The sequence below is a fragment of the Bubalus bubalis genome, chromosome 12 (assembly GCF_019923935.1).
Source record: "Bubalus bubalis isolate 160015118507 breed Murrah chromosome 12, NDDB_SH_1, whole genome shotgun sequence".
Lineage (NCBI taxonomy): Eukaryota > Metazoa > Chordata > Mammalia > Artiodactyla > Bovidae > Bubalus > Bubalus bubalis.
The window spans coordinates 32,868,083-32,884,678 of NC_059168.1; the positions used below are offsets into that span (position 1 = coordinate 32,868,083).

A 16,596-nucleotide genomic window follows, 5' to 3' on the forward strand; every position below is an offset into this window, starting at 1 on the left:
GAGTATATTTAAGATATACTTTCATCAAGATAGTTTTCTAAAAGAATATGGAATTCCTTTTGTTTATTTAAATTATTTTTAATTCTTCCTTGACAATTTTAGATTGAAGATTACCCCTTTTCTAAAGAATACTAGTAATTTTCTTTTAAAAAATTATTTCACTATCTATAAATATATGTTCTACTTTTCAACATTAATTCCTAGTTCTTTATTCTAAATTTAGAAATTAAGTTACACTTCAATCCCTATATATTTCAAGAATATGGCAAAATGCTAGAGAAATAAAGCATACATACAAATTTAATAAAATGTGTATTTCATTTCCCACTGTTCAGATATATTTGAGGCTTTGAGCTAAACAGCTTTGTATATTACTTGAATCAGTATTGAAATAACCTGTATTATGTCCTTAAAATTTTAAGGGGTATTTACACATTCCTGTGGGGCAGACACAATTACAAATCATGATATAATTATGATATAAAAATTATTTAGCACAGTAGTTCAATGTTTCTGTAATCTAGTTTCTTTTATATTTTCTAAGTGATTTTTAAACAAAAACAAAAATCACAATCAGTTTAAAAAGTTTATGATTCATTGGTGACTCATGATACTTTATATGCTTAAGAGTAGCAGCTTATCTGCCCAGGTTATATAATTTTTCATTTAATTTCATTTAAAAATTACTATACATTTCCTAATAATAGTTCATAACTTTTTTGTAAAATAAATCAGGGAAATAATTCTGTGCAAGATGTAACTTTTACATTCCTTTAATGGCTTTTAATACTACCTTAGTAAGAATGGAAATTTTTAAATATCAATAACATTTGCATTGTTTGTGTTATACCCCTACCTCCAAGGCAGCTAGACTATATGGTCAAAGTGGAGTTATAAACAGACATTAAAAATTATGATTGAATAAAGTGAAGTTGCTCAGTCATGTCAAACTCTTTGCGATTCCATGGACTGGAACCTACCAGGCTCCTCCATCCATGGAATTTTCCAGGAAAGAGTAGTGGAGTGGGTTGCCATTCCCTTCTCCAATGATAGAATAAACTTTATTACAATAGTTTATGAGCCTATACTCTGAAAATCTTGTCAGTTTTTTTCATGAGATGTGTAAGGAGAGAGTCATACATGCTCATTAAGCTGATTTTAAAGCCCCTTTGAATGTAACTGGATTTAAAGAGAAAAGAATGAAAACACAGACCTTTTTACAGGATGATTAAGGAAATACAAAAAAAAGCCAAAAAGATACTTTAAAAAAAAAAAAAACCTTTTGAACTCAAATAACATGCATAATTATAAATGAGAATGATTTTGAACAATGTCAGTCAGACCTGTAAGGGTAATATCTTTACTAAGTGCACACTCACATGCTATTTAAATTATACTGTAGAAAAAAAGATGCCATTTACAGAAGCAACACCTGGAAAATTTTTCACTGGTGATTTCTTTTAAACTTTTAATTTGTTTTACTTAATTAATGAAACAAATGTTTGATAACTAAGCAATTGAAAGAATCCACGAAATAATCACAAATAATATGCTGATATCTGCTACTGATCAATTTTGTGTTAGCACAAATCATTCTTTGAGATATCAAATTTTAGTAATTTTAATCTGTTACATTAGATGGGGACTCTTTTTCTAGGGAATCTGAACTGCTAATGCTGTGGTTATATAAGGTGATATGACATCAATTTCCCTTTCACAATTCTTTGCACTTCCTAGTTCTTTTCATATTTTTATCCTTTACATATTAATTTTACAGCACGTGAACTAATGCATTTAAGTTCCTTAAAGGTAAGGATGTTGAAATATGAAACTAACACAACATACAAAATCAACTATATTTTACCTTTTTTTTTTTAATTTAGAAAAAGATGTTGAAACATGTTTTAGTTTGTTGAATTCAACAGGAAAAATGTACAGCTTTCTCAAAATCTCTTGATAATTTTAGAAAACCTTGAACAAATATCATAATTCTATTTAACAGACATAGAATATTATAAATATACTTACCAGTAATCATGCTGGAGTGCTGTATGCTCTCATTTCCATGAACCAATGGTTTATTTTTAATCTAAATTTATGCCTCTTATACTTTATTTATTTATTTTTTTAAATCAAATCATTTGAAACTAAACCAATGGGCTAGAGATGATATAATAATGCTCAAAATTTACAAAAGAAATCATTTTGATCAAGAAAAAAAATGGAGAATCATGCACTGGGTTCAGAAACCACAAAGATATATTTTTTCATTTAAAATAAAAGAAGCAAGATTGTGTCATTTTTCCATGGAGAACACTGAAATAAGTATTCTAAGGTTTATATGGGATGCTGAAGTCCATCAAGGGCTGGAGTTAAGGTTGAAGGGGTTTCATACACTTGGGGCTGAAGGGAGTTGAAAGTGTGTGTTCTATATGAAAAATGATACACAATCCAGAAATAAGCAAATATTCAGAAGTTCAACTTACCGTCTACATTCAAGATGTACTCTACTATTACTAAGAAATAAAAAGCAAATGAGAGTTGGAAAACAAAGTAGAAAACACCCACCTTCCACATTGTTGTCTTCTGAAAGCACATGACAAGGAGGGAGAGAAAAGGAAAAACATTCATTAAGCAGCATGCAGACTAGACCTTGCCTTTGCATGTCTTTTTCATGCAAGGCACCAAACACATCATGCAAGTGCTCCATCGCTCCCATTCAAAGGGGAAAAAAACAATCACAGGAAGCAGGTTCCCTCCCACTGGCAGCATTTAAGGAATATGAGACAAAATTTCAGTAATACTGCTGGGTTCTGAGCAAGGAGTTTTCAAAAGTCTTTCATTGCCCTGTGCAAAACATACATAACTTTTATATGCTGCTAGCACAGTTATCCTAGCAATTACTTCTAAAGCTTTTTTATAACAGTTCTAAAAGATTCTATTTTTAATTTTGACTTACTTGGACAAAAGAAAGTTCATGACAAGTAGTCATGAAATTTCACTTAAAGATATTCCAGTTCTATCAGATATGTAATCTATTTACATCATGGCCTTGAAATATTTTTAATAAATTTATTTCCTTAAAAAACATCACATAAATTTATGTACCTAAAATCTGTAATTTAGTTTATAATGTGTTCATACTTTTTCACAAATGACAATAGTTTATTGCAATTTTCAAAAATATAAAGTAGAAAAAGTAATCATTACAAGAGAAATTCATTTGATAGCTGTTCATAAGACAAAGCTTACAATGATTTATTCACTTTGTACATCTGTTTAGGGTGTGAATATGAATGTAGTTAAGATACTGATAATATTGGGTGAAATTCCCTTGTTTGTCCATATATCTATATAATACTTAAATTTTTCATATATTAAGTATATTTCCATATGTGTATATACAAACATATATAATCAGATTTTACATGTTTTAACTACACATAATCAATGTAAGTGTATGGAATATAAAACTATTAATATCTATGAGGCAATTCAAGTACTATTTGAGACACAGGGCTTGGAATCTAGGTAAGAAATGGAAGGAAAAACTGTTTTATGGCAGTAGGGTGAGAGCAATATTTTGGTACTTATGAAAAAGTTTTCAACAATAAGCATATCTATGTTGACATTTCTTGTTGTATTCTTATATTTAATTAGCTGTGCTTTTAAAAGAGGGTACATGATGAAAAGTATTTATAAAAAGTAAGATAACAGTGAATGCTGTTAAGTTGAAAGAAAAAAAATAACTGCAAATGTACCATTTTATAGGTTTCAACAAACAGCTTTTTAATAGTCAAAGTTACTAATGAACTAAAAAAATCATCAACTTTGTTTAAAATATATTAAGTGGAAACTGAAATATCAACACAGCTACATTTATTGATGTGGACTTAATACATAATAGAACATGGATAAATGTAGACAATAACACCTCTACAAAGTAGTTCGTTTCCTACAGTTCATGTTAAAAGAAAAATTTTTTTTTAAAAATGACTGAAATAATTGGTATGTGACACTCATTTTCTGTTTGATTTAGGTTTCCTATCTACCAAATAAGAAATCAGAATGTATTACTTTTCAAAGGCAACTTGGATATGACATGGTCACAAACATTAATTTTTTGTTTTATTGCTTTATATTGAGAATCATATAAAGATACAGATATTTTAATGTTTAGGATACACTTTGGTTTTATAATGATATCCTTTGAATTTCTATTTTCCACTTGAGATGCTCATTTTTCGACAAGTTTATTAAATATGTGGAGTAAAATGACAAAATCAGGGAATTTAGAGGAGAGTTACTTAGCAAGTAGGACAGTTCCAAAAAGGGGTTTTGGTAAAGTGCTGCATGGAAGTCTAACAGAGAAAGGAAAATGAAAACAAACCAATGAAACAGGACCAGCCATGACAAAAATTTTATACATGGGCTTTGTAGCATATGAGGAAAGGAAGGTGTGCTGACAAAATTAAGGTCAGTCATTCGGTCAGCTGAAAGTGCATTCTCTTTTCACTGTTAACTAAGGCACAGAGCCACAGGCAACACCATGGATCCTGTCTAGTCATATGGCATTTCTCTGAGTTCTTACTAATACAGAGAACTAGGCTTAACCAAAGGAACTTCTGTTATGCAAATCCAAGTCATGCCCAAAGTGTAATCAAATCCTGGTGACCAAAAATAGTCTTCTCATAAGACTTAGATTTTTTTACAGAAGTACTAGAGGAAAGGTAATGTATTAACTCTTATTTAAAAAGAAGGGACAAACCGGCTTAGAACAGACTTTCCTTGAGTTTCTATATATTTTCAGATTCAATTATAGGATTGGGGAAAAAAAAAAAAAACTTCTCTTTGTTTCATTCTATTTTACCCCTTTGGTATCCATTTGCTGGCTTTAGTTGATGTAGAACCTCTTAATCTAGAGATGATCTCTAGGTTATTTCAAAATTTGGAAGTAGCTACATATAAATGGTCAAAACTCCAGCATATACAGTCACTATCCATGTATTTCTTTAACCTTTTCTCTTTCTTTTCTACTTGGTTTTTGGACTAAACAAACAATATCACGTTTAAAAAGAAAAGTTTTTCTTATAACACCAACTTTTGATTTCTTTTTGCAACCAAATACTATTTTGGTTTTGAGGAGCAACAGAGAGGTGCTAAAACTGGCATGTAAAGCTAAAGCATGTAAAGCTAAAGCAGCATATTTTCTTTAATGTAAGGCAGAAAGCACTCCATCTAGCCTTACCTGCACACACTTTCAAGTTAGGGAAAAGCTCTTGGGTTTGCAGAAAACCCTGGCTTCTCAATGCTGCTCACCTAATCCTATTATGTCCCTAGTAATCAGCTTTACTATGATTACCATGCCATATATAAAGATCACAGTCTTTTATTTTTCTTTTGATTATGAAAATATTAAATATAAAATCATAAACAATATAACTTAAATTTTATTTTTCTTTCAGATAAGACATATTTCCTTCACAGATATAGAAATCAAGTAATAGAATATCAATCACATTATGAATAATGGTTGTATGCTGACATGAGGGAAGAGGCAGACTTTTAAACTGTATGCAAAATTGTATGCTTTAAAATTACTTCCAAAGAGCATCTTCATAGATGCTTTACTGCTGGTCCCCAGCTTATAAGGGAGGCTTCCCAGGTGACTCAGTGGGTAAAGAATCTGCCTGCAATGCAGGAGATGCTGGAGATGCAAGTTCGATTCCTGGGTCAGAAAGATCCCCTGGAGTGGGCATGACAGCCCACTCCAATATTCTTGCCTGGAGAATCCCATAGACAGAAGAGTCTGCCAGGCTACTGTCCATGGGGTCACAAAAAGTTGAACACAACTGAGGGGACTGAGCACCAGCTTATAAGAAGGCAAGGATGGTAACTTTATTATTACAGTCTTTGCACATAATCTTAATGGCATACTACTAGGAAAAGAAAAATGAATAAATTAAAAAAAAATGTCCTTGTTTGAAAGTAAAGAAAATCAGAAATTTAATCATGCCAAGTGAATGAATCAAAGAATGGAATAAAATATCACAAATAACTCCTTTTGTATAATCAGTGTTTAAGTTTAGCAATACGAAATACTTCATCTAAATGCACAAGCAGTGGTCAACTTATGCGCTACATTTCACTTTAAAAACTGACCCAAAGCAGTCTCCTGCTCCTACTTGGGCTCTCCTCCTTTTTGGCTTCCTTTCTTCTCTGCTAGTTGCCTGTGACTGGCTCCCTACATTTTTTCTGGCTCCTTCTTTCCTCCATCAAAACTGCCACTACGGTAAAAAGGTTCCCACTCAGACCCATGCCCTCCCTGGTAGGGTACATAATAGCAAACCTGGAGGCTGGTGCTAGCCAACAGAAGCAGGAATTCAGAACACAATTTCACTTCCTTTCTAACATACCCTGCACTTGCTAGTGCCTACCCTCACCATTTTAGCCCCTCACAGTAGTTTTCAAGATTTCATCCCTCATTTGGGGAAACCAAATGCCTGTATAGCAGAGTCTGGTTCCCATGGTGGCACAGGATGGAGCTTTGTTTTATTTTTCTTTTGGTGTTAACAGTGAAAGCCTTTAGAAAACCTCAGTACTGTGGGACTGCTTCAAGGACAGGAAATGGAGGAAATCACTGGTTCTGTGGATCTGTGTGGCAGTCACCTAGAGGATGAGAAAAGCCAGCCAGAATCAAGAGCAAGAACAAACAGAAAAGGAAACATAAAGGTCCATTATGGATTCTTAAGGAAAGAAAAGCCTGAACAGGAATTTGGCTAGTTTCAAAAGTGCTTTTTAACAGGTGGGCTTAGCAACTTGTTTCAAATTCACCTAAATGGCACTCCCATTCAGTCTCCTGGAATCTTGATCCTAGGGCATGAGAGAAGCCACCTTGGGAAGTTTTTTTTCTTTCCTCCCTCTCCTTCCTGATCTTTTCACTGTTCAGGAGTAACAAGAGGGATATCTCTAACCAACATGAAGCAGCAGAGATGATCTTGGCATCACATTTAGGACTATAAAACCATTCTCTCTAAGAAATTATGGGTAACATCTGACTGCACTTTCGGTACTTTTGGTACAATGATTCAAGATACGGAATTAATGAGTCCTTGGTGAAATGGTCTGAGATTACCTTGCCTTACAGTCTTGTTTCTTTGAGAAATGTGAGATGAGTTTCTACCTATTAATTCTAACAAATATATTTATAAATATATATATTGAGATTATACTTTCATAAGTTGGAGACTGCCTATGTTTCTGCTTCACACAGGTACCAATTCTGTGACAAAGAACTTGTGGTGTTCAATTTCCATCTTCTTAATCGAGGAAGAAAGAAGGAAGAAGGAAGCCTAATTATATGGCAGATTATTTTGGTGTTTAATCGGTTCAATGGTCCTAATGGAATTTAACAATTGTTAGTGAACATATTAAAGTATATATTAAATAGCACACATAAACTATACTGCATTTCCTTTTCATGAGGGCCTATTACAGGGATTTATCTTGCTTTTATAGTCCCAGTTCTTCCCTACATCTAAACTTTGAGAGGTCAAAGTTTCTACATTTACAATAATAGCAGACTTAGGGAAAGACATTTCACAGTGACCATGAACAGAGTAGTCTGCACTGCGTGCGCTCTTTATTATTGTGTGATTGCTTACTGAGAAATGAACATTTCTTCATACGGAAGCTACAGATAACAGTAGTCAGGGTGTGTACTTTCCCACCCAAGCTCAATCATTGCTACACAACTCTCCAAAGAAAGCTGGTTCTGGGGAGTATTGCTTCCTAACTAAGAGTCCAAACTCACAATAGTTTAGGAATTAGAGGTGGAAAACTCTTGGTTTGGAGTTGGGAAAATAAATTTAAATACACTTCTACCTACCCACTCAACATATCACCCCCATCTAGTGGGTTTGTAGATGTGCCAGTACTCAGGGATGACTTTTTAAATGAGCAAATGAATAGGAAACAGCCTCTGACTTGTGTGGGTAACAGCAAAAAATATTCCACAATGTGTCCTTCAACAGTAAATACAGGGTAGATGAATTCTGCTGAAGGACACCAATGACCTTTCATTTGAGAGAACGATCTAATATATGCTAGATGTCTACATTTTTTTTTTCCCCAAATCATTTTTTTACAGAGATGTTTAAAATAAACTCAAATACTCCTGATTTGACTCACCTACACAATCTCAGAGAAGGCTATTTAATTTCCCTGTAGAAAAAAATTTTGTCATTGAATTAAGGGGATATTGCACAAAAATATGACTAAGTAAGCCATACTGTAAAAACAAGTCCTAAATTTAGAGATTAACAAATTAGAGCAGTATAAATCAAATAGAAAATGGTCTGTATGATATAAAATTGACCTAAATTTAGAGATTAACAAATTAGATTTGTATAAATCAAATAGAAAATGATTCATATGATCTATCAATTATACATATTTTATTTAAGGAAAAATAAAATTTTATTTAATATAAATAATTCATGTTATCTTTAATCCATAGGACCTTTGCATACTTAACAAATACTCTATTAGGTAAAATGCAATAAATATTAAAAAGATATTTCAATTCTTCAAAACTTTGTTTTACATTACTGTGATGATTAAAATGCAAGATATTTACATATTTTACAATTTATGGCTAATGTAATTTTAAAGTTTTATAAAACTCACTGAAAATAACTTTAAGAGAAATTAACATTATTCCTAAATAAAAATATTATGTTAAAAATTTTAGTATGTTAAAAATTAAAAATTTTCCAAGAATCTCTCAAAGTTCACTAAAATGCTACCTACAATGAAGTAAATATCTAGTAATCTTTAAAATGTAGGATATTTCAACAAGAGGAAGACTGTTATGAAGAATTCTGCTTCTCCAAAGACTGAAAAAAATTAGTCCAATAGTACCCGAGGTTGAAACATATAAAATTACTATTTTCAGATTTAAATTGTTCAAACACCAATAATTTAATATATTTCAAAATATTTTTAAGTTGCTGGTTTCTTTATAAGGTGTTCTATTCTTGGCTTACTAAATACAATGCAGTAATACCAGATTAAGACAAAATGATATTACATTCTTTGGAATCATCACTGGAAAACAGAAAACAATCAGATGCAATTTTTTTAATGTTTTATTAAATGTTATAAAAAGAAAAAAACAAAGAGGCACTGCCAAAGAATGTTCAAACTACTGCACAATTGCACTCATCTCAAACGCTAGCAAAGTAATGTTCAAAATTCTCCAAGGTAGGCTTCAACAATACATGAACCAAGAACTTCCAGATGTTCAAGCTGGTTTTAGAAAAGGCAAAGGAACCAGAGATCAATTTCCCAATATCTGCTGGATCATAGAAAAGGCAAGGTAATTCCAGAAAAATCATCTACTTCTGCTTTATTGACTACGCCAAAGCCTTTGACTGTGTGGGTGACAACAAACTGTGGGAAATTCTTCAAGAGATGGGAATACCAGACCACCTGACCTGCCTCCTGAGAAATCTGTATACACGTCAAGAAGCAACAGTTAGAACCAGACATGGAACAATGGACTGGTTCCAAATAGGGAAAGTGTACCTCAGGGCTGTATATTGTGACCCTGCTTATTTAACTTATATGCAGAGTACGTCATGTGAAATGCCAGGCTGAATGAATCACAAGCTGGAATGAAGATTGCCGGAAGAAATATCAATAACCTCAGATAAGCAGATGACACCACCCTTATGGCAGAAAGCAAAGAGGAACTGAAGAGCCTCTTGATGAAAGTGAAAGAGGAGAGTGAAAAAGTTTGCTTAAAGCTCAACATTCAGAAAACGAAGATCATGGCATCTGGTCCCATCAGTTCAGTTCAGTCGCTCAGTCGTATCCGACTCTTTGCGACCACATGAATCGCAGCACGCCAGGCCTCCCTGTCCATCACCAACTCCTGGAGTTCACTCAGACTCACGTCCATCGAGTCCGTGATGCCATCCAGCCATCTCATCCTCTGTCGTCCCCTTCTCCTCCTGCCCCCAATCCCTCCCAGCATCAGAGTCTTTTCCAATGAGTCAACTCTTCGAATGAGGTGATCAAAGTACTGGAGTTTCAGCTTTAGCATCATTCCTTCCAAAGAAATCCCAGGGCTTATCTCTTTCAGAATGGCCTGTTGGATCTCCTTGCAGTCCAAGGGACTCTCAAGAGTCGTCTCCAACACCACAGTTCAAAAGCATCAATTCTTTGGTGCTCAGCCTTCTTCACAGTCCAACTCTCACATCCATACATGACCACTGGAAAAACCATAGCCTTGCTTGACGGACCTTTGTTGGCAAAGTAATGTCTCTGCTTTTCAATATGCTATCTAGGTTGGTCATAACTTTCTTTCCAAGGATTTCGTGGCTGCAGTCACCATCTGCAGTGATTTGGGAGCCCAAAAAATTAAAATCTGACACTGTTTCCACTGTTTCCCCATCTATTTCCCATGAAGTGATGAGACCAGATGCCATGATCTTCGTTTTCTGAATGTTGAACTTTAAGCCAACTTTTTCATTTTCCTCTTTCACTTTCCTCAAGAGGCTTTTTAGTTCCTCTCCAGTCCCATCACTTCATGGCAAATAGATAGGGAAACAATGGAAAGAGTGAGGGACTTTACTTTCTTGGGGACCGAAATCACTGCAGATGGTAACTGCAGCCATGAAATTAAAAGACACTTGCTCCTTGGAAGAAAAGCTATGACAAACCTAGACAGCATATTAAAAAGCAGAGACATTACTTTGCCCACAAAGGTCTGTCTAGTCAAGGCTATGGTTTTTCCAGTAGTCATGTATGGCTGTAGAGTTGGACCATAAAGAAAGCTGAGCACCAAAGACTTGATGCTTTTGAACTGTGTTGCTGGAGAACACTCTTGAGAGTCCCTTGGACTACAAGGAGATCCAAGCAGTCAATCCTAAAGGAAACCAGTTCTGAATATTCAATGGAAGGACTGATGCTGAAGATGAAGCTCCAGTACTTTGACCACATGATGCAAAGTACTGACTCATTGGGAAAGACCCTGGTGCTGGGAAAGATTGAAGGCAGGAGAGAAGGGGAGGACAGAGAATGAGATGGTTGGATGGCATTACTGACTCGATGGACATGAGTTTCATCCAGCTCCAGGAGGAGGTTGGAGAAGGTAATGTCAACCCACTCCAGTACTCTTGCCTGGAAAATCCCATTGAATGAGAAGCCTAGTAGCCTGCAGTCCATGGGGTTACTAAGAGTGGGACACAAGTGTGTGACTTCATTTTCACTTTCCTGCATTGGAGAATGAAACGGCAACCCACTCCAGTGTTCTTGCCTGGAGAATCCCAGGGACAGGGGAGCCTGGTAGGCTGCGGTCTATGGGGTCGCACAGAGTTGGACACGACTGAAGTGACTTAGGAGCAGCAGCAGCAGCCAGGAGTAGGTGATGGACAGGGAAGCCTGGCAAGCTGCGTCCTTAGGGTCGCAAAAAGTCACACACAACTAAGCGACTGAACTGAACTCAAAGATCTCAAGTAACTTCTTCTAAATATTTAAGAGAAATAAGAATAAAAAATAATATACCCACCCTTGTGTAGGCCTTCTCACTTTAAATGTACTTTTATAAACATTTATATTATATTTATGTTATCTCAGTGTGCTGGATGACTTGCCTAATACACCTGAATAGAATATAAAAGATTGCAAGAGTATAGAGAAAGTTTAAGGCTCCTTGTGAAAGTTTGCAAATTTCAAAAACTGTATTAAAAAGAAAATAAGCATGAAGAATTTGGACAACATGCTGAAGTGTCCAGTAAGATGGTGCTACATTCCTGGAAAAATTATTAAAATATATCTATTTTGTCAATTTTTTTTAAGTAATACAATAAAGTATGGGGACTATATTCATGATTTCTTTGATCCTGTTGAAAGATAGCACAAATATTTTAGGGAAAATATTTCTTCTTCATTGCATTTATGTGCTAGTTATATAAAGTCAAAAATATAATACTGTTTAATTTCCTTTATTGAAGAAAAAGAAGGTCCTAACACCCACCTTCCCTGTGCTATTAGAATGAATTATTTCTCAGGAAAAAAAATAGTTTTGTAAAATCTTTGCCCTACTGTAATAGCAAAAAGCCGGCCCATGTTAGTAAATGTGTTTGCCCATGGGCATTCTAACCACTAGAAATAAAAGAGAGAATTATTCCATCATTTCTTGCTTCGTTTAAAATTTAAAGAAAAGTGTTCATTTCATTCATAGCACATAAAATTTTTCTTTCCTTTTAAAATATTTGAAACAAAAGACTACTTGATTCCAAGTCAAACATTTGGAAGGTTAGGCATTATAATATGAACATGCCACATAAAGTGCATTTGTCTTTTCATTTTAGTTATAAAATGCAAATTTGATAAAAATATTATTTTTATTCCTTTTACCTAAAAGCTGTTAGTAAATCTCCTGGGAACTGAGCAGGAAGCTCTAAACTTTAAAATCTGAAACATTAGACAAATAGAAAGAAAAACTAAAGATGCTCTACAAAATCCTATCTTCTTTTACAAAATAAAGTTTTATGTTATAGGCTAACAATAAAATGTTTCTTCATAGGTACAACAAATTCTGTATGACTAAATATTCCATATATATAACTGTTTTGGATTAATGTCTAGTACTTAAGTAGACCCATATGAATGCAATTCCACGTTGAAGAAGGAGCCATAAGCTTGAATAATCTATCCTTTATCTGTTGATTTACTGATCCATAAAATCAAATCACTACAAACACAAGCTTTTAGGGTAGCCTTATAATTCCCCATCTTATCTTTTTCTAAAATGGATATCCACTGCTTAAGAAAACATGCTAAAAGACAAAAAGTATTTTGTTTGTTTTTTGGACTTTAGTACAGCCAATTTGAACATTAATTCCAAAAATTCATTTTAATTTTTTAATGGAATAATATGCATATGGTATTATTTCTTGACATTTATATAAACTGCTTTCTGATTACTGGAATGGAAACATTTCTTTTTAATCCAAACCACTTCCAAGATAAAGATTTAATTTTCAAAACAGTCTCATCAAGTTATAATTCATAAGATATTGCTTCCAAATGTGTAGCAATACAATGCTATTATGACCACTTCAATTCATAAGTTCCTTTCTAAACATCAATATTTTTCTCTATATTCCTCATTAGGTTATTTAATTTTATTGTCACAGGTTTTATCTGTATCCCTATGAAAATTCTTTCTACACAAATAGTTTAATAACAGCAGCAGTTTTCAAATCAGTAAAAAGTACCCTCTGTCTCAGTCTCATACAATGAATTCTATTACATTATATGTCAAAGACTTCCCTTCCTATAAATAGGTTTCCTATTGAGTATTACAGTAAGGGAATCTAAACTGATGGGATAAATAACATGCCTGTAACACTGAAATACAGGAGAGACGAGGAGAGACAGGGAGTATAAAAGGAGCAGCTCAAAATTTTAGTTAATTCTATAAAAGTTCAAAATCCTGTTAAGAGGATATGACATGATAATGAACACACCAAAGAGTAACGAAATAAAAATTATGAGTAGAAAGAATAGAAAAATAACCCTGAACATGGAAGCATTAATTGTGGCATAGTAGAAGGGAAAAAAAAAAGTGACAAAAACATCTAAGAGATGAAACAATAGATGAAAAGTTTCATATAAACAATGGAAAAGATGAACACATAAATTTAGAGTGAATCTGCTGACTCTGTTTTCAGTATTTATAGAATGCAGCTGATTGTAAAATTAAAATCATTCATTTTACTATTGTAAAGTAACCCTCTTTATAACTAGTTTGTGATATACAATCTCCATTTTTACATAGTAAAGAAAATGAGTCAATATAAGACTGGAAACAGAAATATATTTATAGTCTTGATATCTTAATGAAAAACATTTAATCTACATCTGTTGTCGGGTAATAAAAAGAATTGAAAAGGATAGATGATATCCAAAGGGTTCTGAGATCATCTGAAATCTAAATTCAGCCCCTGGCATTAGAATGGCTTGAAAAAGATAATCCAACATAACCAGAGATTCATCTTATTTCAAAGAAGAAAATATGTGTTGCTAAACCAGAATGTTGCTAATCCTGACTCAGTACTTGTTATGGACTGAATGTCTGTGTCCCCCCACAATTCATATACTGAAACCCTACTTCTTAAGTTATGATATTAGGAGGTGGGGCCTTTGGGAGAGAATTAGGATTACATACGGAGAAGGCAATGGCACCCCACTCCAGTACTCTTGCCTGGAAAATCCCATGGATGGAGGAGCCTGGTAGGCTGCAGTCCATGGGGTCACTAAGAGTCAGACACGACTGAGCGACTTCACTTTCACATTTCACTTTCATGCATTGGAGAAGGAAATGGCAACCCACTCCAGTGTTCTTGCCTAGAGAATCCCAGGGACGGGGGAGCCTGGTGGGCTGCTATCTATGGGGTCACACAGAGTCGGACACAACTGAAGCGACTTGGCAGTAGCAGTAGCAGTAGGGTTACATAAAATCATAGGAGTGAATGTAATTAGCACCCTAAAAGTCATTAGAGAGTCTGCTTCACCTCTCTGCTCTCCATCATGTGAAAATTCAACAAGTCAACAGTCTTCAACCTGGAAGCAGACTCTCACCAGAACCTAGCACTGTGATATCAGATATCCAGTCTCCAGAACGGTGAGAAACACATTTCTGGCTTTTATAAGCCACCCAGTCTATGGAACTTGGTGACAGCAGCCTAAACTAAGACAGTACTACTTTAGATCTTGTAATACTAAGGAAAATTCACCTGTACTCTACTCGCCCGCTCCCTCTCTCTCTGTATATATGTGTGTGTGTGTGTGTGTGTGTATAACACAAAAACTTAATAGAATACTGATATTATTACCACAACTAAGAAAACAAGAAAAAAAAAAAAACAACTAGTTGCATAGTTGCACAATATGTAGAATACTTGGAACGGCTAATACCTGCTGGCAAATGTAACTCAGGGAAGTAGCTTAGGAAATGTGGGCCTTATAGCTGTCAGAAGTAAATTATGTTCAAAATGTGCAATGCTGCAAGTAATGCTCACAAACATAATGGAAAGAGAAAAGTCACCTTTTTTTTACTGAATTTTTTTTTTTTTTTTTTAGTTTATATGCTTCTCTTAAAGTTGAAATTAAATTATTCTGGATGGATACTGAGAGAAGATACTTCATAATTTTAAATGAGCCTATTTTTTATTCTATTATTGTGTGCTAAGCCACTTCAGTCGTGTCCAACTCTTTGTGACTCCATGGACTGTGGCCCACCCGGCTACTCTGTCCAAGGGATTCTCCAGGCAAGAATACTGGAGTGGGTTGCCATTTCCTTCTCCAGGGGGTCTTCCCAACTCAGGGATGGAACCCACGTCTCTTTACATCTCCTGCACTGGCAGACAGGTTCTTTACCACTAGCACCACCTGGGAAGCCCATTCTGTTATTAACAAAAATTAAATTAAGCATTTTAAAGTATGTAAACATATACAAAAACAGTCATAAAGAGAAAAAAAATTGAACTAATTCTCATAGTGAACAAATAATATTGAATCTTTAAGAAACTAGAAATCCTTGGAAAAATCTAGGCATTTATTGACAACATGTAATACTTGAATGTTTCATCTCATTCTCCCTGAAGATGGAACTGGAAAGTGGAATGATCTTGGAGTTAGGATCCTTCTAAGATGCTCTCACTAAAATCAGTTTTAGGAATCTAGACACTTTGTTTTTTTAGCATTTCTTTAATTTTCTCATTTGCTAAATGTTGAACTTGTTTCATAAAGAAGTTGGAGCTCATTGCAATGAAAAAATATAAAACTGCTTATTTAATAATAACAGGCTGTAAAGCATTTTATGTATAGATAATACCTGGGTAATGATGTTAGCCATGGTAATATTATAATTAATGCTTCCTTATACAAATTGTAGGTTGCTTAAGAGCTGAGCCTTTTCTATTCATCTTCTTTTTGTTCAGTGTCTAGCATGGTGTGTACACACAGGAGTTGCTTAATAAATGTTTCAGTGAGTAATTAATTTCCTATCTTAATTTCTTGCTTGGCTTTTATGAAACTAGTAATGTGTGATGAGAATGACCAAGTTTATTTTCATAGGCAGGATTTATTTGCCACAAAAAGCCAACTTTAGTTACTTTATTCTCATATCAGATTTAAGGGACTTTAACAACTGGAAGCATTTTTATTTGTGCAAAGTAAATAGCAGGCATTTAGTATTAGTTTCCATTAAAACATCATTTTGAGGCAGTTCGAGATTCATTAACTGGGTATTTCCAAGCAAGCCCTCCATGGATAATCCTTTCTTAAGTAGACAGTGATGATAATAACCATGACAAAGTCATGGAGATGCAGCACAATACAGTGACCATCACTTAAATTCACTAAACTGCTTGTGCAATCTTATTATTATAATAATGTGGCCAAGAGCACTGAAAAATAGAGTAACTATTAAAATACTGCAAATAATAACTGTTTATCTTCACCACTCTATATGTAGTTCTTAGCACAGTGCCTGGCACAAAGTAAACAATAAATATGTTT

The 16,596-nt window shown here is 34.2% G+C and overlaps 1 protein-coding gene across 23 annotated transcripts in view; it reads right to left on the minus strand.

Moving 5' to 3' along the window:
- NRXN1 (neurexin 1) overlaps positions 1–16,596 on the minus strand; it is a 1,220,650-nt gene that overhangs the window by 1,103,285 nt on the left and 100,769 nt on the right. For 15 of the 23 annotated variants that reach the window (XM_044925899.2, XM_025262303.3, XM_025262299.3 and 12 more), the window contains exon 2: positions 2,569–2,586. The exons of the other annotated variants lie outside the window; for them this stretch is intronic. In XM_044925899.2, coding sequence (XP_044781834.1) covers positions 2,569–2,586 — 18 coding nt within the window. The remainder of the gene's footprint in view (positions 1–2,568; positions 2,587–16,596) is intronic. 23 annotated transcript variants of the gene reach the window in all.